Genomic DNA, 22342 nt, shown 5'->3' with positions numbered 1-22342 from the left:
ATATGCCCGACTGTGAGGGCGGGCACAAGCCGGCGTGAGTAGGTTAAACGTTGAGTTTTATAAGGGCACCACGGGGTGACCAGCCCCACCCTTCCAACCCTCCACCCCCCCTCTGCACCCAGCCCCACCCCTCCCATTTTTGGATGCACGATGGACGGACACAATAATCCCCTGTGGGCTGGTGTAACCAGGAGGTTCCTGCCAGTATAACCACACGAATGGGCTAGTGCAGCATACCGAAAACAAGCTCACGCCGCTGATGAAGACCTGACAAGAGGGTGAACAATGAATTAAGTCGTCTTAAATTCCAACGCACACATCAGACTTGGGGGTCACCAGTGTGACATTTTTCACCCCCCCCCACCTGCACCCGAGTTAAAGTCATCACAACAGATTGCTTGGATGATATTCCTACCAATTTCTCACGGGTTGAAATGAATCAACCAAGTTGTAAATCAAGTGTTAACTTGCAGTCCAAATTATGTTCGTGTAATTCTGACCACAATGAGAACAGAACTCCATTTCAACAGGAAACGTTTGCATATAACCGAACTCTTTGTCCCTTGCCTTTTAGTACGTATTTAAACGTACACAAGTTAAAATAAATGAATGGCGTGTATGAACAAACATTTGCAATAAAATGTGAAAGAATACAATGTCACAAATGGTTTATCATACTTTATTGTGTACTCAAAAGCTGACGCTATACGAGGAGCATTATTTACTATCATAAACCAGGGGAACAAATAGTACATCGTGGATTGGTGTACAGGATTAACGTTGTAAAAAGGCCATGTAAAAATATATTCATCAGAATATCAACTCCTTGCACCCGCCTTGCATCACATTTAATTATTTTTCATATTATTCATTACCTAATGGCTGCTAAATATGTTAATGACATGGAAAACATTATCCTTTAGATGGGCGAATGTCTTTTTTTTCAAAGCAAACATGACAGCTTAAATTACTTTCAACGATTCGATTTCATTAGTGTCGTTCCAGCGTGAACATTTCTTTTAAAAAGTTGAGGAAAAATTTAATGTTTCAAAGTGAACGAAATTAATTGATTCAGTGTTACAAGACACCCGCATCTTCCTTTGCCCACCCTCACTCACTATACACACGCAACGTTTATGTACACACGCGACAACCAGTAGAAACTAGGTGCAATGCACAAAAGCTATGACACAATGCCGTTTCATCTTGCACAACAAATAAAGGCACCCCAGTTGTGTCGCTCTACAAGAGAGCTGCGAGTGAAGAGATCGGCATGGAACACTAAAGGCCCACGCCGTGATAGTTCCAACCGCAGAATGCTGGCGGCGTGCCGGTCCCGAGTCTCTGCGATACGCACGTGATCAAGCGGCGCTGCGATAACAGGGCTCGCGCGCTCAGTCGAGGCAGCTCTGCTCGCCGGGCGACTCGTCACCACCGAGCGGCGACGGTGGCTTCGCGACGCGAGAGAGCGGCGGTAGCGACCTGGGCGTGCGCGAAGTCACACGCGGCACCTTGGATTGTTGCATTTGCAACAGCTGCGGCATGGGCCTCAACGCCGGTTTCTTGCCCGTCGTCGCCCCCAAGGAATGTGTCGTCGCCTGGGCCCCCGGCGATAGGGGCCCCGGTGATTCCTCTCCATCTGCCACCACTACGGCAGCTGTGGTGGTTGTCACCGTCGCCGGCACGGTCGAGGAGACCTTGACCTGCAAGGAGGAGAGAGATGCCGGGGGCCCCGTGGTGGCTGTGGGCTTGCTGGGTGGGTCGGGCAAACACCTGGCGGCCGCCTGCAAAGCCAACGTGGTCTGCTGGGACAGTGACAGGGTGGGAAGCCTCACACTGCACGGAATGGTGCCCATGGCGGAGGCGGCGTTTATACAGCCAGATGCCAGAAACATGGAGGGAAGCCGCGTTGGACGGTGGGACAAGAGGGCATGCGAGGAATTATTGGTAGGGAGAGTTCTGGTGGACGCCGGGGTACAGCTGCTTGGGTGGTCTTTGCTGAGGTTATCTCCACGAGTTGATGTCGACAATGTCAGAGGCTCGAGTGGCACTGGAGGGCTTGGTGGGGAAGGGTTGACAGTTGATCCTTTGTAGGAATGTGTAGGGGACACGGCCACTGGGCTTTCAGTGTCGGCATCGCTCATGGATGTATCCGCATTGTCCTGGTGGGTGTCATCAGCGTCCGGACTCATCACTGATGCGAGACTGCCGACGCTGTCCACAGAGACGGTTTCACAAGGCGTGTTGTTGTCTGCAACACTTGCATTGTTCGCTATGCCATCTTTTAAGGGGGGGACCTCATCACCTTTCGTACGGCATTCATTCGATTGTTCAACAGCAAGCGATGTTACGCTCACTATTTTGAACAAATCAGAATCTGCAATACAAGACAGGCACAAACTCCAATTAACACGATAGTTAGAAAATCCAAGTCAACTCGAGTGACGGACGTGCATCAAAACGCACAAAAATTACACGTGGTTAAGAGTAACACAAGATACTCCATTCCCCATTACATTTGATAAAAAAAATACATACCGGGATCTTCCACCTCATCTTGCCCTGCAGTCTCAGTCGTCTCCATCAAGTCCGTACTGCTCTTGCCGTCTGGCACCTCTTTACTCGCCGCCCATGAGCTTCCATCAGCCGGAGCCCCTTCTGGTGATTCAGAGACCTGTGCCTCGTCGACCGTGGCAACGCTAGCACCGGACTCCACCGCCGCTTGTGAACAGACGGGAGATCCCGAAAGTAAACTGGGGACGGGCCTGGAGCTGGTGCTCGTGACGGTGGACGACGTGGTGTCGCAGCACGAGTTTCTGTATTCCAGGGCTTGAGTGACGGTGCTCACGCCTGAGGTGGGCACGTTTACGCACTGCAGGCGGATCGTGACGGACGCAATGCCTAGACGCACGCACAAAAAAAGACATCGCCGATTTAACCGACGACGTTTACGTACGGCTTGCATGTTTTGCCCATCGAGATTCTCTCTTGAGGCAGAGAACTGGGACTGTCAGTATGTAGTTACTTTATACAGTTACACGTTGCACCATTTAAGGGTACAGAAGTGGCGCAAGTAGCACACTGCACAATAGAATCCAGAGAGCCGAGTTGGAGCCACAGCTAACGTCAGTGGCGAGTGATATCGGAACTGGTCCTAGGTCACCTCCCTTCACCAACGTACAATCCCCAGCGTGAAGTATGGTTAAACAACGCCCATAATCTGAACGGCTTGGGAAAACCTTCATCAAGCAGCATGTTGACAAAAGGTAGTAGCATATATCTTTACACCACACCTATAAATGATCAAATAAGGAATCGTTGGCAAGAGTAATCCCTCTAGAAAACTAACCTCACATTTACATTACTTATAAAGCTGTTTCATACACCGAAATGGTGGGGAGGGGGGGAGGGGGCAGCATTGATTTTTTTTTGTCCATCACAAACAGGCAAGAAGACCGCGCTGCATAAAACACAAAAACAAAGAGACTCAAACAATGCAGCAGTTGATTGCGAGCGCAGGTTCCCCAGCCGCACAGGTACGAGCCAGACATCCTTACCTGGAGCTCCAGCGCCCACTTTGTCGTGACCCTTGGGCGCGAGTGGTTTGCCCTGGAGGACACCCTGCGTCATGATGATCTGCGCGCCGGACGCGTTGGAGTGGCTCGGCAGCATCTTCCCCTTCAGCGTGAGCACCTGCCCGTGGGAAGTCATCAGCAGGCCGTCGGACGTCACGTGGATGGGGGAGTCTCTCCTGGTGGCGGCGTTGCTGCTGACGGTGGTCCACTTTGTGACAGTTGTCGTCGTGGTCGGCGACTCGTGTGCTTCCACCGCGTCTGGAAGAACAACAATGGGTGCCGCGGTGGTATGCAAGTCGTAGGTTCGATCCCGACCCCGACATCTGTATACACTTGCGTGTGTCACTCCCCGTGGTCGCGTGGATTTTTCTCTGGCTCTTCTGGTTTTTCCCTCCACATTTAAAATCGACATGCGTTTAGAGTATTTGGCTGCTATAAATATCCATGTTATAAGCCGCTCCTGTTGAGCCATTTTATTTGTGGCCAGGTCACTTCTGAAAAATAGCTATATAGCTAAGTGGACCTTACCCGGATAAAAATACACAATATATATACACACATAGTTTGCAACACAATAAAGTGAGAAACCTAGGTACCCTGAAAATAGCGACGGACGGAGCACGTTTTGTTAACGATGCAACGCTACGTAAAGAATCTGCCCGCATGTTGTGGGTTCTTGCGCCGTGTTGACGTCATGCCTTCCCGTACCCACCCTCCATGCAAATGCGACAGAGACAGAGGGAGGTGGGGGAGGGAGACGCTTGTGAGAGATTGAGAGGTGTGAGTGAGGCAGATGGAGGATATAGAGGGGAGGGAGGGAGAGAGAAAGAGACAGGAGAGTGAAAGGGGATTAAACTGAGTATAAAGGTAAAAGTTTGGCTCGCTGGATGGGAAGGACGGACAACTTGCGTGCTTGCTAGTATAACTCAACAATCTTTAGTCCATCAACTTATGGCTTTCCAGACCAATATTATCAATCAGTTTTTGCACGCAAAAGCCAAGCATTTATGTCAGTTATCCTCACAAAGCACACAATTCAACGAGCGAGCAACTTAGCATTTGGCAAACAGAGTCTACGGATACACGGCAAGCGATGCGTGGGGTTGGGTGGGGAGAAACATTTGCAGAACGAGGCAATTTCGGTACATACATGGGCGCTTGCGGGTGAGGATCAGAGGCCGGCTGCGGGCCACTGACGGCTTCTTAGTCGCTTGGGAGACCACGGACGACTTGAGTGGAGGAGCCGCAGGGATGGTGGTAGGGGCGCTCGCGGTCGTGGCTGCCGTATCTTCGTTCCCAGATGCACACGCTTTAAGCTGCACAATGGTTTCGCAGATGACGCGTCACAACAGAAACGAGTGGGAATGCATTTGCAACCGGGCCATTTTTTACAGCAACGGTGCACATACTTTGCAAGGATTACACTGGTCAACACACTTTTTCTGGCATAAGGTATTCCAACGGTCTTAATGTAATTTTGGGGTGCCGATTCCAAATCTGGCATCAGTTTTTGTCTATCACATCAGGTTTTTGAGATATGAAATATTGCATTTTCAATAAAAACTGCAGAAGAAAAATATTAAATAAATGTGGATATCTACATAAAATTATATTATAAACACACTATCCTAAAAATACAGCACCATATTTTAACACTAAAGCAGTCACTGACTCGCAACAACTTGCAATCATAAGTGACAGTTTAATTCGGGTAAAATCAATGAAAATGGGGTATGCCGATAGCATAAAATTAGATGTGATAGAGCAAATCTGAGATCAGATTTGGAATCAGCACACTGAAATTAGTCTAAAACAGCTGCAAAAGTCCAGGCCATAAAAAAATGTTATTTATTCGTGTTTTATAGATATTACATTTTTACAAATATTTATTTATTTTACCAAGTAAGGCCCACTGAGCTATGCAGCTCTTTCTCACATGCGATCTGGTCACAAATGAAATAGCTCAACGAGTTGGCTTATCACATTGAAAATTATAGCAGCCAAATACTCTTAATCGTATGTCTCTAAATGTGGAGGGAAAAACCAGAAGGCCCGTAGAAAAATCCACACGACCACTGGGAGAAGATGCAAACTCCAAATATACAGCAGGCGTCAGGTTTAGGATTGAACCCACGACCGCCTGTATACCAGGCAAGGCAGTTAACATATAGTTACCATATATACGTTGAGGAGACAACTGTGTTATACAAATAAACATTTAACCTAAATGATGTCCTTCAGTACCCACAAAAAGCTTCACGGGAGTTCCAAGACTTTTTCAAAAGGGTCCTACATTAGGATGCTTTTGATCACCTCAAATAATGAGTTCTTGCAATGTGGGGCAGAACCGGAATGCCAGAAGAAAACCCATGGATATAAGGGTAAAGCTTCACAAGTATTGCTTCAAGAACCTATTTGCTGAATGGTCATTTCCTGGCAAACTGGTATTCACAGGCACTCGCACACAATTACTAACCACGATCAATCCTGCTTAGCTTCCAAAATCTCATGACATCAGGGCACATTTAAGGTACTGTGGTCATCGGCAAGATTTGTTTTTATTCATTGGGTGAGGCAGGGATTGAATGATTGCTTATGGGGGGACTTGGATTAATGAGGGGCGCAACTTGGAAGTTGAGGAAACGGGACTTATTTTCCGTTATCAACTGCAAAATTATTCATGTATGTTAATGCAATCGTAAAAAAACAGCAAGTGTATACCTGCCGTTTAAGAGGTAGCAGATGAGAAACCAGCTGGGGCTGTAGTTGAGGCTGTGGCTCACAGTGGATCTGGGGCTGCAGCTGAGACTGGAGTTCTGGCTCCTGTTGAGACTCTGACCGAGAATGCAACGGAGACTTGGACTGAGCCTCCGGTTGAGATTCAGACTGGGGTTGTAGTTGCAACTGGTCATCTGGCTGCTGCTCAAACTCGGACTTGGTTTGCGCTCGGCCATTGAGACTGGGCCGCAGTTGAGACTCGTACGGAGCCTGCGGTTGAGAGGAAGACTCCGTCTCACTTTGGGAATGGGGTTTCGTCTGCTGCTTGGGCTGCGACTGCAGCGGTGGAGGTGGTGGCAATATACGCTCTTGTGGCGACAAAGGCTGTTCCTCACTGTCCAGCTGACTTGACTCTTGTTGCCGATTCCCAGCCGAAGATGGCTTGGGTGCTATCTTGCGTGGACGCCCTCTCAGGGGCTGGTTGCATGGTAAAATGTACGTCTTAATGTCCTCCTCTGGATCCTTTGGCGACGTCAGTTTAAGCTTTTCTTTAATCCTGTGCTTGGCACAGATGTACTCCAACTTTCTGATGATAACATCTTCTTTTTTGTCTGGAGGAAAAAAAATATAAAACAAAGTCGTATGAATCTTCCCAAATAGAAAGATACTTTATATGCTGCATTAATTTGTAACAATTAACTGTACCTCTAACCAAGTTAATGTTTGGACTATGCATGCAAGTGAATTTATATTAATTTATATTCATACACGTGATGTTGATGGGCAGGGGAGGCATGCTGTTCACTGGAATGCAAGACCAAACAAAGCATTTGGCGTTGTATGTATAACTTCTTAAAAGGTAACTTCGTAAAAAGATAAAATAGGTGATGTATTTATGTATGCATAACTTCTTTCGAACCGTATGTAGCCAACCGTGCTGATCGGATGTGAGAAGTATCGAGAAATGGCCCTTCTTCACAGCATATAGGCAATCTGGTGGCTTATCTTCTCCATTGAAATGTATAACATTCTTAACGGACATTTCCATTAACACCACCAGATGGCAGGATAATCCAACTTGACTCTAAGAACCACGAATGGAGACATTTAAACCGATGGAATTTTAACCATTCCAATGCGATTCCTGTAGGAATCACAATTGCCCTACTCTTGGGTTTCATTTTACACACCAGGACCTAATGAGTCAAGTAAGATGAACTTAACAGAAACATTCTACTTTGGCCTGCTCGAATGCTGCTTTGGTTTAACAAATTAGGCAAGATAAGCTAGTTGTAATTACTGGCGAAACGTCGTGCTCCGATTGTAAATGTTGTGGCTTTGCTCTCTAACACCATTGTGCTGTACTTGTAACGAATTTGCATGTTCTGTTTAAGTGACAAACCTTACTAATTGGCTGTGTCAGGCAGTGGCAGGTTTAACGACATATATTTACACGATCCAACCGAAAAAAACCTGTATTATGGATAAGCAAGATACATTCAGAATTTTACAAATTAGGATACATTTGGAATATTTTTCCTTTCTGCCTATAGTCTGTTGTCCGAATTCATTTCTCATCGAACCTTGTGTAATCTGATTTCAATGTGTGCTTAGAAACACAAATGTACATTTAAAAAATAAACTGTAGAATGAATGTCAGTGTGACCACAGAGCGAGCTGCTGCTGCTGCTTACGCGTCATCCCAACCAGCTTCCGCAAGAGGGCATCTCGCCGTCGAAGCTGGTTGTTTTTCTCGGCAATCATCCTGTCGCCCTGCTCCTGAAGATGCTGGATCTCACTGTGAGCCTGCAAGGGGAGCGACAGTGGTGGCACACAGCACAAGGGCCCGTTCCATTAGCGACATACAATGAGTTTTTATCATTCATAAAACAATTCTAGACTAATTCAAGCAATAAAAAGCACTTCAAAACTATTTTTCCCAATCAGATTTTTGTTATATTAAAATAGTTAACTATGGCGCAACTGGAATAGATCATCTTGCATAGTGAAATCTGGCAGGTTGCGCAATTAGAACCTACGAGAAAGACAAAATAAAGTACAAAGTGGATACCGAGAAAATAAAAAATAAGCATAGGGAAGACAGTGGAAGAGATGAGATGAAAGGGTTCGGAGGCCAATAGTGAACAGCAGCAACCAAAGAAAGGAGGGAAGGGCAGAAAATGTGAGGTGGCCTTTACCCAGCAGTGAGGGGAGAGTTAGACTCACATTTATTGTCTAGAAAAAAACAATAAAGTTTGTCGCTTAATGATGAATACATTAATTGGTTAATCCTGAAAAGATCCTGACACGTACACAAGCTTGTATGGCTTTAATCATGGGCAGCTTAATCTATGTGCACATTCAAAGCCATGGGGATTTGATGCATAAACGCCTGTCAAAACCTCGCCAATTCTTTCAGGGTGGAGAACCTCATTTGGGTTTAGTGCGTTCATTTGAGACGTGCAGACAGGCAAAATTGTTTTTCCATCATTCTCAAATTACCCTTTGGAAAGCATTCGCATTCAGAGGCTTATTTTTGCCAATTCCATCCAGTCCATATCCAATGTTTATAACTTTCTCATGAGAATTGATGGCAAACACTTAAATAAAAAACTTGAAATATATTGCAAAATGTCACCAAACGAAGCTTTATCGAACATGTGTTTCAGCTATACACGGTTTACTTAATGAGCTCTTTTCCAGAACACGGGGGTGATGTTTCGGCTTTACGTGGTTTGATGTTGCCAAGATTGTTGCAAAGATAGATGTTAGATAGGCTCACGAGAGGTAACAGTGCTACATCCGTTGGAAGGTACTATGATGTGGGTGAATCGACTGTGAAAATGATTTGTTTAGTACGTATATTTTTTTTGTGATAATGTAACACTCAACTTGGTAACACACGATGCAAATGTTCACACACATTCCCGCATGCATCTATCCGTCTACTCGTTGAGGGCATCAGTCATACGGACGCCTAGATGGCGGATTATGAAGTGACAACGATAGGGGCGGGCGTCGGGCTGGCAATTCAGTGTCAGGAAATATGAAAGTCACTTATATTGTGCCGCTTACAATATTGGACCAGCAGCTCATCACAATATTAATTCCGAGTTGATGAATCAAAAGTCAGTTTGAAAAGAGAAGATCTTAGAAGTTTCTGAAAAATTAGATTTTTTCTTTCCACGGTTTGCTGGAAAGTGAATTCCAAGCCTTCGGGGCCCAGCATACCAGAAAGTTGCGCTCCTCAAGCTTTTTTTTTTACACACTCGGGACGTTGTGGTCAGAGCTGTCTGTACAGCAAAGACCAGCCCGTGATGAGGTTTGCGATGGGTGCGAGGGGTTTTGGACAAGTAGACTGGACATGTTTATATAGGCCATGTGCATTAATAGGCAGAGTTTATACACTATCCACAAAGTGTACTGGGAGCCAGTGCAACTCTCAAAGAGCAGTTAGAGCCCTGGCTGGGGTTACTAATATTCGAGGTGAGGGAGGCTAGGTTTAGATGGTGGACATGTGTGTTCAAAAGAGACAAAGTTAGAACTAGGGCAAAAAGAGACTGATGGTGGGATGGAATGATGTTGTGGAACAAGTTAGAAGGACAGTTCATGTGACCAGAGATTGGGCGAATTCTGCGTGTAACAAATGGGACTTCTATAAGAATAAGACTCAGCAATGCAATTAACAACCCAAAATGTAAGTTAATTATGCAGGGCGTCTTAACATACTTTGTTTTCTCTTTAAACGACGTGTCAATGTATCCGATGGCAGTCCAATTGACAGCTGTATGTAAACATTGACATTAATTATGGCCAAATGACCGAAGAGAGAGTTTTTACCACATGTTGCCATCCCATCCCAGATCTCACCTGCTTTAGCAGGGCGTACTTGGACATCTTGGTGTGCGCCGGGAAACCCAGAAGGTTCTTGATGTTCTTAAAGAGATCGCGCAGCTCCGAGCGCCGTCGCCGCTCGTTGACCGTGTGCAGCGAGGCCTTGGGGTCGTAGAACTCGTCCATGGGCACCGAGAGCAGCTTGAGAGCGATCAATTTCTCCAGCTGCAGTGAGCGCATGAGGCTCGACCGGGTTGGCTGAAGATAAGAAAGACGCGGATGCTAAGGACACCAAGGTGAGGATTTATTAACTTCTAAAAACATTTTATTTTACCAGGTAAGGCCCACTGAGCTATATTGCACGTTTTCAGAAGCGACCTGGCTGTCAAAACGAAGTGGCTCATACAAAAATTTTATCGCATCCAGATACTCGAAACGCATGTAAATGTGGATGGAAAAACCGTAAGATTTGGAGAAAGATACACGTGACCAGGGGGAGAACATGCAAACTCTAAATATACAGCAGGCGTCAGGGTGGGGATTGAACCCACGACTCCTTGCACACACGGCATCCCACTGCGATAACATTTGCCTAAAATACTGGCTGATTTGCACAACTGGTATCTTCAGTCCTGCCTGCATTTATAAATCAGCATTATGCGGTCACAAACGCTGGTGTATCCGTTGTACAAAGCAAAGTTGGGTTAAATATTGGCAAAAAAAAATCCCCAGTCTCAATAAGGCTACAATCTCAAATACGGTTAAGCGAATGATTTTGTTACAAAATAAAATTACACATATACCACACACCAATACAATTTCCATTATCTTGACACCACACACATTTCTTACATGTAAACGATATCATGTGTTCATAAGCCAGAGCACTAACAGTGGTATATTGTTTCGTATGATTGAGCAAAGGATTATTTTCACAGGAACGAAACAGTAGCCTATGGTATTGGTGATGACCTACATGCAACCTTATGACCATCAACCTTTATTTTTCTCTTGGACTTTACATCCCACTGCTTGGCAACAGCCTCCCTTCATTGTTATCCACTCTTTGCAATCGCTTTCCACCGTCCATTCAGTGTGCTCCTATCTTATGGTCCGTCTAGTTCTCTCCTCAATTCTAGATTTTAAGCTTTCGTGACTGCAAGGATTCACACTCTTTGGTTTTTTCGGTAAAGTCACGTAGGTAAAAAATAAAAAAATGAAAACAACTAAATTAAATCACGACGTTTCGGGCGCAACACCAAAACCAAAGAATATAGTTATCTCCTTCCCTCCAGTGTAAAAAAAAACACATTCTCATTTGTCCTATCAAACCCAACTCCATTTCATTTTTTCACTTTATAAATAAATACGATGTATAAAAAATATATATCTATTTATTTTTTTACCAGGTAAGAACCACTGAACTATATAGTTCTTTTTTTACAGGTAAGAACAACAAGTTCCACACTGCCCACCAGGGATTATTTGTCTGTCTGTCGTGCATATTTATCTGTCGTGCACGAATGCACTGTCCAACCAAGTTCCTACCTGCTCTCTCCGAAGGAACGTGTCTTTAAGCGACCTGACCACAAACGATAGCTCAACTAAGTGGCGGCTCATGTGGAAATTCATAGCAGCCAAATACTCGAAATGCTTCTAAATGTGGAGAGGAAAACCAGAGAACCTGGAGAACATTCCACACCACTGCAGGGAGAACATGTAAACTCCAAATACACAGGTGTCAGGGTCGAACCCACGACGTTCTGTATACCAGGCGAGTTAGTCAACATCTCGTGACCGTACATCTGGTTATCCTCAATTTTAATGCTCAAATATTAATTTCAAATGTTTCCCCACCTTGTTGCATTCAATATTTTTCTATTAATGGCACACTGAGACTTTCAAAAGGTAAAATAAGTGACCCAAAATGTTAAATAAGGCAATTGTAATGAGTGATGCACCCCCTGGCGAAAAAAGTGCAGCATTGCATCCAAAACTAAAAATACCAAGTGGTGGAGGTGAACCAGAACAAAGCTGCAGGTAATGATGTACAGTTATGGTAATTGTTATTTAGCACACAGAATCACCCCATTCATAAGACATGCTGTTGAAAAAAACCGTACAGCTTTTATATTAGTATTCATATAGCACTTATATATGTTAGTGCATCTCAAATGTGCCTTACAAAACGCACAAGCAAAAGAGATTAACTGAAAAAATACAACAGAATTAAGGAAAACAGGGGTGCAAACAATGACTCGGCGTGCAACTGAACAGGGCAAGTGCCACAGAGGCTATTGTCAACGCATTTCAGGATGGTCACGAGGCTGCTGTCAGTGAGAATGGGTGCTGTGGGGAGTGGTCGTGTAGCGGTTAGCACTCTGTGCTATGAACCTGGCAACCTGGGTTTGATTCCTGCTCATAGCCAACACCAGTGACGATTATTTGAACCGGTCCTGGGCCTACCCTAGGTCGACTCAGCCTTATATGAGTAACTGGTGCGATGTGTAAACATCGCCACTAGGGAAACAAAGGCGGCCGGGCGTGGTGTTGGCCACTCACCCCCTCGTGTGCTGTGCCGGCCTTCATCGGTGCTCTCTAACTGTACTTGCCCAAACAGTCTGTTACAGGCTATACGGGGGATCTTTTTCTTTGTTTTATCATCCGACCGAAAGCCAACATGGGCTTCCACCTAGTCTCAGCTGCCCTGTGCCAGGAGTCCTTCTAGTTGAGTACCTCTGTTCTAAAATTACCTTCTTGCCAAGACGTTAAAAGCAAGAACACTCCCCAAAATTGCAGGCTTAAAGCGGATAACAGCAACGCTCAGTTTAACATGTAGGCTTTCGCGACCAATATTATTTATAATAAAGGTTTTTGGGTTACATCGCGTAAGTATAAATGTATCGTAAACCTCCACCCTCATTACAGTTTTGTATTTTCATTGTTCGTTATTAGTTGGGAATTGTTTGTTATGAAGTCTAGATAATGTATAAATTTGGTTAGTTGTGGTGAATAACACACTCCCATTCCTAGATATTTTGCTTGGACGCCGCCTAATGGTAAAATAACACAGCGTTTACAGAAAGGGAATGCACACTGATGCCTATCTGAATGCAGATTCGCATCATCACCCCGCACAAATCCTCTCTCATCAAGACGCTCATACATAGGGCTAAAACAGTGTCAGATGGCGAAAGTCTGAGGAGACAGATTAAACATGTTAAGCGCTATGAATTAATGGCTACAACCATGTACAAATTAACAGAACATTGAATGCCAAACCAAGATCGAACAGCAATACTGCTGCAAGCGATCAGGTCATTAAAACAATTAAATTCCATATATCTTGACAAATTAGTTCGAGTTTTGCAATAGCAAAAAATCTTTGGCACGGTACACAAAATAAAAAAAACTGATATCTTGTACTAAAGATGAATTGCCTAAGTTATCAACAGGTGTGTATCGGATTATTTGCTTATGTGGCAGATGCTATATTGGACAGAAGGGACGTAACATTAGTGCAAGACTAAAAGAATACCAAATAAATATTAAAGGCTCTCAAACACAACTGTCGGCAGTTGCAGAACATGCTTGCCAACAAGGACACAATTGATTTTGATAACGTTGAAGTGTTGTGTAAAACTAATTATTACTGGCCAAGACTAATTCGAGAATCCATTGAAATTGAGAGAAATATAAATATCTAGCATTTTGCCCGTCCAAGGACGGGTGTATTGCAGTAAATCTGAAACTTGCAAGCGAAAAGCAGACCGCGACGTGATATTCAGTGCATTAATGCGAGCGCAATTTGTAAGGGCGCGGTGACACAGACCTATTTCATTTAAAGGTAATAATCCCTTGTTTATTACGACGCCCTTTTTACTTTGTCTCAACAGCGTCACGGAGATCGCGTGACATGAGGGTTGTAAGTTGGCGCCGAGGAGGGGGGAGGCGCCTCGGCCCCCCATGTGGAGTGACGTCAGCCGGTAATTATGAATGGGGGGGGGGGGGTGTCCATTCTGCGGACGTCACCTGCTCATGAATATTAATGAGGGGGGCTGGTCGATGTGGAGTGACGTCACGAACGTTAAGGACAGCCATCCCTGGGTGATTATAGTCGGTATTTTAACCACTGACAGCTACAGGCTTAGTGCGGCCTGGACGTGTATTATTAATTAATACATCTTACAATTCCTTAAAGGAAACACACTAATTAACTGATTACTAGTCTATTATATAATTAAAATAACCCCCCCATCCGATCTCTGCACCTGACTGGGTTCAATGATGACGTCGTTCTGCTGCTGCTCTATTTAAGACCGGAAGCAGGTGGATTGCTGCTTCACCATTCTGGCAAATCGCCCGATGATGCTGGTTGCAATTACCAGCGAAACGTCGTACTACTCAAATTGTAAATGTTGTGGATTGACTCTCCAACACACCAGTGGGCTGAAGAAGTAAACTAATTGGCGCGTTTTGTTTACGCGACAAATCCCATACCGATTGGCCGTGTCGGGTGGTGGAGGGTTACGACACATCTATACTTACGCCATCTAACCCAAAAACCTTGATGAACAACGCTGCTTAAAGACTCCTCGTGCTCTGTCATGAAGGCAAATGCTTCGAGCTCGCGATGGTCCATGGGATGATGACCTCGTTTTGTTTGTGGACAGTTTGTAAAAAATTGCAACCCTCCGTAAGTGCGCTTAAGTTTATAATTAAGTTAACACAATCAGGTTACATGCCAGTGTGTAAATCCCTTACCCGAACTTCCTTGAGGATATCATCGTCTGAATCACTGTCGCTCAACTCCTGGTTTGAAAATTCGGGGTTGTGAAGTGCACACCTGTAAAAGGACAGCAAAAAAGCTACACGCGACTGACCATCATAAACACCATTGGCGTGAAGCTAGAAAAAACCCAATATTTTTACGGCAAGCCTTTTACGAGAGTGGTTAAAGTAAAACAAATGAAGGAATGAGTGAAGCAATGCAGCAGGTACTTACTGGGAATTCATGCCGTCTTTCTGTGCCACCCTCGACCTCAGCAAAGAAAGATTTTCCTTCATTTTGGTGTCCACCACAGTCTCTATGTCCATATTTTGTTGAGGGTAATTGATACCAGAGACTTCCCCCTCAGACTTTTCGCAAAGAAAACATGTGGTTCACCATCGATCCGGTTAGCAGGCAACAGGTGCTCAGGGACAAGTTAACTGTGTAGCAGGCATATGCATTCATAATCAACGTTTTTGGGTTGAGATCGCGTTATTTATAAATGTGTCGTAACCCTCCACCACCCGACACGGCCAATCAGTAAAAAAGTGTCACGAGGCATATGCATGTTTACATTTACAATATAAAAATGCATATGCATGTCTAGGGGTTGTTTTTTTTTTATTGAAAGTCAATGTGATGGAAATGGAAGTGGGGTTTTGAAGCTTAAAGTTCTGTACAACGCCACAAGATGAAACGAGGAGTTATTTGTGGATCCCGTTGGGTTAGATGTGAGTAGGTGTTGCAACGTGTATGCAGACCATGAAGCGAAACCAAAAATTCGATGAAAATGGAAAAATGGCAACTTAAAAAAAGTTTCCCAATTTCCTTGGGTAGCATAATCTAGTGCAGGGAGTGTCAAACTCAAGGTCGGACAATGGGGCGGTTTGGATTAAAATGCACCTCCAGTAGGGCATTCGGTTGGGCCTATGAAAAGTATAATAATACGGTGTTAATGTACCGATTAAAAATCTAAAAGTGCAGTAAAAAAGTGATGTATTTTTTGCGGCAGGCTGCACCAAATGCCCTGTTTGAATGCCTAGTTTAAATTCATGTGGCATTTTAGGTAGATGATTAAAAAAAGTGCAAAAAGTTGCTTGGGGGGACAGGTCCGACCCGAGGGCCGTATGTTTGACACCCCTGATCTGGCGTAAAATATTTCCCTTATGGGTGAATAAAGAAAAGAGGATAAAATGCATATAAACGGTGGAAAGTTGTTTGGCATCCAATCGTTTATTTACAGCTTGTCATGTCAAATAAAATAAATTATTACATTCAACTGAATTGTACAGAAATTACAAGAAAAATGAACAATAACACAAACAAAGTTACTTCGAAGGCACGAAATGTTAATTTACATTCTCTGTTACTTTTCACATCGACAAAATCATCCCAGTAAACGGTGCACACTTACTAAATTTTCCACATCCACTTCGGAATCTTCATCACTGGACATTTCTGTCGACTCGTCGTCCATAGACTGCGCCGTTTCTCTGGCGGCGGTGTTTCCCGACCCAGACTTATTGCTCACAGAGTCTTCTTCGTCTGTGTTATTTACATCCTCTTTTCTTGCAGCCTACAAACAGAATGCCAAACACTAACTCAGGCGAGTCTTGCGGTCGGCGGTATAAAGCAGAACAAAAGACCACGCGCTGCTGATAAAATTAACCCTTTACAGTTCTTCCTATGACGTACTCACGCACCGATGACGTACGTGGCACAACGTACATGCGCATCGCTTCCAGGTGTGGTCATAAAATAGTTGTACAGCCATCGCTAATGAGCCAATAATGTCTGTGTGTAATGCGCGTGACGTCACTCCATGTCGACCAGCCCCCCTCATTAATAATCATGAACAGGTGGGGTCCTCCACATGGACACCCCCCCGCCACCATCCTTAATAATCGTGAATGGGTGACGTCACTCCGCATGAAAGTGGAGCGGAAACGAAAATTCGTTGACGCAAAATTAGCTTTAATTTTTACATTTCTTCATGGAAATTAAAGCTAATAAAAAAATCAACGCAGCAACTAATATAACGAGCCAAACAAGGCCGTGTGTGTGTGTTCTGCGCGTGACTCCACACGGGCCCCCCCCTCATTATTATTCATGTGTGCTTGCATTTTTTGACTAACGCAGAAGGTCGAGCGGCTGATAATTTTTTTACGCAAATTCGCTTCCGATTTTACGCTTCTTTATAGAAAGTGAAGGCAATAAAGATTCTACGCCGCATCAGTGCATTTGGCGCATTTATTTATTTATTCGGCACGTCCAACAAAAGTTAAGTCTACTTTACGCTTCCAAATTACGCGACAATAAACATTTCTCTGCTACTTTGCAGGCATTGTATCGAATTCCAATTGTTTTCAACCCCAGCGGACGAAAGCGGAAGATACGTATCGGAGCAGTGAATTTCAAATAATTGAACGTCCGTTAAATACAGTGCTACTGTGACATGACGTCAGGTGTTTTAGGACTTAGTTGGGTGCAACAACCACTGCCATTAATGCAGTGCTGCGGTCAAATGCTGAGAGGTGTTTTACGACTTCTTTTTGAGCAAAATTCACTGGCATTAATAGTGCTACAGTGAAATGCAGTGAAGTGTTTGATGACATACTTTATTTCAATATTCCCTGCTATTATATTTAGACAAGATACAATTATACTCCGATTAATTTTTTCAGAACTCTAATGCTTCTCTTTGGACTTCATTATTTGCAAAGTTACTTTAGACAGTATCAGCGCTCTACTCTATTTTCACTCTTCGCTATCAAGCGTCCATCGGTGAAGATACATTTGTCAGTTAACAGCTTAAGGTGGTTTGAAAACAGTGCTAAAGTGAAGTTACGGGCATTTTTCAAATTATACAGCCACAGAGATTGTTTGTCTTTGCCTAATGTGTAAATTACCGAAGAGTCCCTGGTAAAAATTTTTTTTACCTATTTTAATGCTTCTTTTGCCTCTATGCTAGCTAGATTTGGCCCCTCTGCAGATCACACTGCCCTTATACAATGTCTAAAAAGCGCTGTCTAGATCTAAATATCCTCAGCGGATCAAAGTGTTCATCAAGGATAGTCAACTGCAGGGAAACCTTTTAAACATTGATAAGAGATTCACACAAAATATCGTATACCGAGAAATCAGTCCTTTATTCCATTTAATAATTAAAGAACTATTTACGTGCTACATTCCCTAATTAAATTAACAATCACGCAATAAAACATTAATTAACATCTTTAATATTACAGCTTCCGTCCTAGGACGAGCTAACACGCTAGTTGATAATATTTCTACTTGTGGTGTTGATATCAACATTTCTGTTTATATGTCATGTGTTGATGTCAATGTTTTTCCATAACAAATTTTTATCGGGGTTGTTGATGTGATTGTTGTGAATGTTTATGCTACGTCACATTATTGCTGTTGATTGAAAGTAGGCTAACAAGCGTCATTGGGAAAAGAATAGCAATAAATCCATATCGCTTACAATTCACTCGCGTTATATCCTGCGCAAATCAGTTGGTAGTGCTACTAAGACATGAGGTTGCATTAAACTAAAAGATAAAAATTACCTTCACGACAATGGGATTCACTGCATCGCCTTCAGCTTGCGTTTGTTCACCACCGGGCATTGCTTGAGGAGACATCGGTACTGGATTTTCCAATTTCACTTCCACCTTTATAGGTTGACAAATCTCCTCCGGACTAACCTTCGCTTCCTTGCTCATTTCCATATCCAGTTTACGAAGCCTTTCTTTCCACAACTCTTTCTCGCGTTTGATTTCTAAGTTTTTCGTTGCCTCTACCAAGCACATCTCAAGAGCCGTCATTGGTCCACCCGACAGCACCTTCTCCGCTGTTTGTTTCGACACCGCCTCGCTAGATGGCGTCACGGTGCTTTTAGTAACGTTATCTGCAGGCGGTTGACTAACTTTCACGGGAGACGATTTTGATGCTTCAAGAGTGGCCACCTCGGCACCCTTTGGAGCCGAGAATGAAGCTATGGTGGTTGAGGAAACCTGCGGTACCTCAGTCCGTGCCACAGTCAACATGGTTCCAGTTGGTCTCATTTGTAAACCGAGGCCAGTGGGGTTAAGAGTATGGACCACCAAGCCTGCAAATAACAAAACAAAGTCCACTGTAAATATGTCTATTTGTCACACTGCTGAAAAAGTCCATCATATTTACTACTGCACGACAAAATGTTATGTTTCTGCAACCCAATGTGACTCGCTAACAAAAAAACTGCTATAAAAAAATATGTAACATTTAATACCAACCAGCAATCGACACATAGGGAATAAAAAAGTGGCTTGAGGACAAAGACGACAACAACAAAGATCTTTGAAAGATGATTATAAATTGACCACTCTTGTCTATCGTCTTTCAGGGTGTGAGATACAAGTACAACGTTTGAGTGATTATAAAATTAGTTGACCTATGGAGTGATTAATACATGCCATGTTTACATACTAAAAATAAAATGATTCCCAGGGGCCTTCAGGTGGACATGAGAACTACCCGATGCCCATTTGAGAATAGGGAAAGGCCAAGATGTGTTTTCCTGTTGAGATTACCGGTACGAAGGGTGGTGTAAGTCGAGGGGGGCTTGGGAGCGTCCGCCGTGGTGCTGACGGGATGTCGAGGCCGTGTCGAGCGCACAGGCACCAGCTGCACGAGCTGCCCGCTCGGGTGACGGTACAGCTGCATCCCGCTGGAGGCCTTCACGGGCTGCAGAACCATGCGCTGGCCCGGAAGTAGCATGGGTGCTGGTGTGGGGAGGCGAATTGGGTTATTTGCCGTCGGGTTCGCCAGCGGTCGCACCTGCGGTGGCTGCATGGGGATGAGCACCAGTCGCTGCGGATCGGCCAGCGAGACTTCGCGCACTATGGGAATGCCTGCGTATGCACGAAAGCCATCGAGCAGTGAGTGGCGAAGACAAATGATCGGCGACTGTAAAAGTTCCATTGGAAAAACGTTGCTGAAACTTCCACACCTCTGCTTATTCCAAAGTTGCTCTTTGCTGCTGCAATATAGCCAAGATCATTCGTTTGTTCAAGTAGAGGCTTAACAGTCATCCTGTTCTCATCTGCCAACATCCCTTCGCTATGCCCGTACCAGCATTCGACCCCTCGCCTCTCTGAAAATCCTAATAATCCTTTAAGTTCATGCTCCTCCTACTCCTCTCAAATGTATACATATTTAAAATGTAGTTGAAATGACAATAAATTAATAAAAATATTGTATTACTTCAAAACATTATTTCAATGAGGCTGACAATGCAAGATTAAACTTAACACAAACAAACAAACTACGCAGATTGTTTATATCTACGCATGCCAATTTACCATGTCCCACGGACAACAGCTCACGATGCATCGACATACCGGTGGGCAGTTGAAGGCCGCCACTCAGATTGACGGCGACTGCTGGGCTGCTGGAAGTAATGGGCACCGCTATAGGCACTCCTGCCGAAGCCGACGTGGTCACTGCCCGGGTTAAGCTAGCAGTGGTCGACGATGAATCCTTATCGTCTGCCGTAGTTTCCCCGGATGCCGCCGACTTAACAGCTGCTTCAGGTTCTCCAGTTGCAACAAGCCTACCAGCTGCCAAAGATCTACTGGCTGCCACAGGCCCACTGGTTCCAACAGGTTCACCATCCGCAACAGGCCCACAAGCCACAACCGCATCAGCAGCGGACGCTGGCCCGCAGGCGGTGAGAAGACCACCTGCTGATACAGGCCCATCGTCTGTAACAGGCTGGTCAGCCGTAGGAAGCCTATTAGCTGTAACAGGACCACCACTTGCCACAGGACAATCGGCTGTCACAAGACCACCAGTTGACACAGGTCCATCAGCTGCCACAAGACCAGCTGTTGCCACAGGTCCATTAGTTGCTTCAGGTACAATAGCTGCCAGAGTAGCACCAAATGCCCCTGGAGCAGCAGCAGTAGCTGCTCCAGACGCCACGTGTGTGCTGGTCGCGGAGGATGGGCCAAGCTTTATGGACTTGGGGAAAGGCTGCCCTGCAACCAGAGTACCCACCTTGTTCATAATCAGGTGCGTGACGGGTTTGTTGCCTGTTAACGAAAAAATGTAAATACACAGGTGGGAAATTCGTATTAAAAAACCTCACAATATATAATTCTGGAAATGTACATCAATTAACATCATACATTGCAACATCCTGACGATCTGAACGGCATTATCAGGGACATCAACAATATCAGCCAAACCGGACTCATCAGAGCAGGCGGGGAGGGGGCGGGTGGTGGAAATTAATACGTCTTTAAAAACTTCACATTCATCTTTCAGACTGGCTTATAATCGAAAACTATATGGTGGGCAAACATTTCAGGCAATGGCCAATCTTCATATTGTTATAAAACATGTTCCAAAAACCTTACCTTGAAGGGAAAGCAGAATATACACACACACCTCTGTCTTAATTTAAATCGGACATGCAGAGCATTTCAGAATCCAATCTGTATTTGAAAGGAGCAGACTGGCAAATGAGGAAAGCTAGTCCATGGTAGGTCATTAAGACTGGAGTTTGGGTAGCATTATTTTAAACTATGCCCTTGTGATCTGGTAACACAGCTTGCTGAAACATCAGTATGATGCAAATTCTTACCTGAAGTGGGCATCGCCATAGTCCCATCGGGCAGAGTAATCGACACGGGGGACAGCGGCGTGGTCACCAGTCGCGTCGCCGCATGGAACGCCAAGTTGGTGCCAGGCGACGGGTTCCCTACCGTGCTGACGAAAGGAGACGGCCCAACCGATTGTCCGATGGCCTGCAGGGATCCCATCTGTCCGACTAGCAGCTTGGTGTGCGTCACCATGTTACCGTTGACCTGCAGAAAGGGAGAATGCCCGCGGAGTGTCAGGTTCCCCTTCGGAACCATACTCTGCTGCTTCTCGGCCGGTCCCATAGCCTGCAATGCCCCCATTTGTCCGACTACCAGCTTGGCTTGCGGCATGAAGTTGCCATTCACCTGCAAAAGAGAACGGCCATGAACAGTCAGGCACTTTATATCGATTAACGCAGCCCATTAAATTTGCTTCATTAACCTATGACCGAGGCAAACTTACTGCAAATAATACGGGGCGTGAATGCATTCACGTGAACTTGCACACAAGCTGCACCATCGTTGTGAATTCATTACAGGGCTTGTGGAGTTTTAAATCTGAACAAATATATATATTTAATAGCTAGGTAATAACATATAAACTATGATTAATAGGCTGAGAGTTTTTGATATTTTGTTACTTAGTTTAAAAAAAAATTCAAAGGCATACTGCTTTTTGAAAAGTCAAGCCCAAGCTTAAGACCTATCTTTCGGCCATATGACTGAAATCACACCTTTCCTTAAAAATATACATGCCTCCCTAATTAGTGGTGCCTATGATGCACGGCCCACTCTTCTGCACAATAAACTTA

General features: G+C 44.6%; 1 protein-coding gene across 9 annotated transcripts in view; it reads right to left on the bottom strand.

Annotated features, from left to right (window-relative positions):
• Positions 1-663: 663 nt before the first annotated feature.
• The window catches only part of LOC144937101 (uncharacterized), a 44437-nt gene continuing 22758 nt past the window's right edge, over positions 664-22342 (bottom strand). For 7 of the 9 annotated variants that reach the window (XM_078864364.1, XM_078864362.1, XM_078864365.1 and 4 more), the window contains 14 exons: positions 21533-21896; positions 20286-20978; positions 19476-19796; positions 18471-19012; positions 16313-16474; positions 15133-15266; positions 14892-14973; positions 10164-10385; positions 7988-8099; positions 6297-6904; positions 4726-4891; positions 3558-3833; positions 2539-2901; positions 664-2377 (listed from right to left, as the gene is read on the bottom strand). In XM_078864364.1, coding sequence (XP_078720490.1) covers positions 1395-2377; positions 2539-2901; positions 3558-3833; positions 4726-4891; positions 6297-6904; positions 7988-8099; positions 10164-10385; positions 14892-14973; positions 15133-15266; positions 16313-16474; positions 18471-19012; positions 19476-19796; positions 20286-20978; positions 21533-21896 — 5028 coding nt within the window. In that variant the 3' untranslated portion in view covers positions 664-1394. The remainder of the gene's footprint in view (positions 2378-2538; positions 2902-3557; positions 3834-4725; positions 4892-6296; positions 6905-7987; positions 8100-10163; positions 10386-14891; positions 14974-15132; positions 15267-16312; positions 16475-18470; positions 19013-19475; positions 19797-20285; positions 20979-21532; positions 21897-22342) is intronic. The other 2 variants (XM_078864368.1, XM_078864369.1) reach the window with 2 other exon arrangements.

Source organism: Lampetra fluviatilis, chromosome 18, assembly GCF_964198595.1.
Source record: "Lampetra fluviatilis chromosome 18, kcLamFluv1.1, whole genome shotgun sequence".
In the NCBI taxonomy this organism is placed as follows: Eukaryota; Metazoa; Chordata; class Hyperoartia; order Petromyzontiformes; family Petromyzontidae; genus Lampetra; species Lampetra fluviatilis.
Note: the sequence above shows the minus strand (reverse complement) of the source record. Positions and strands in the feature narration are given on the sequence as shown.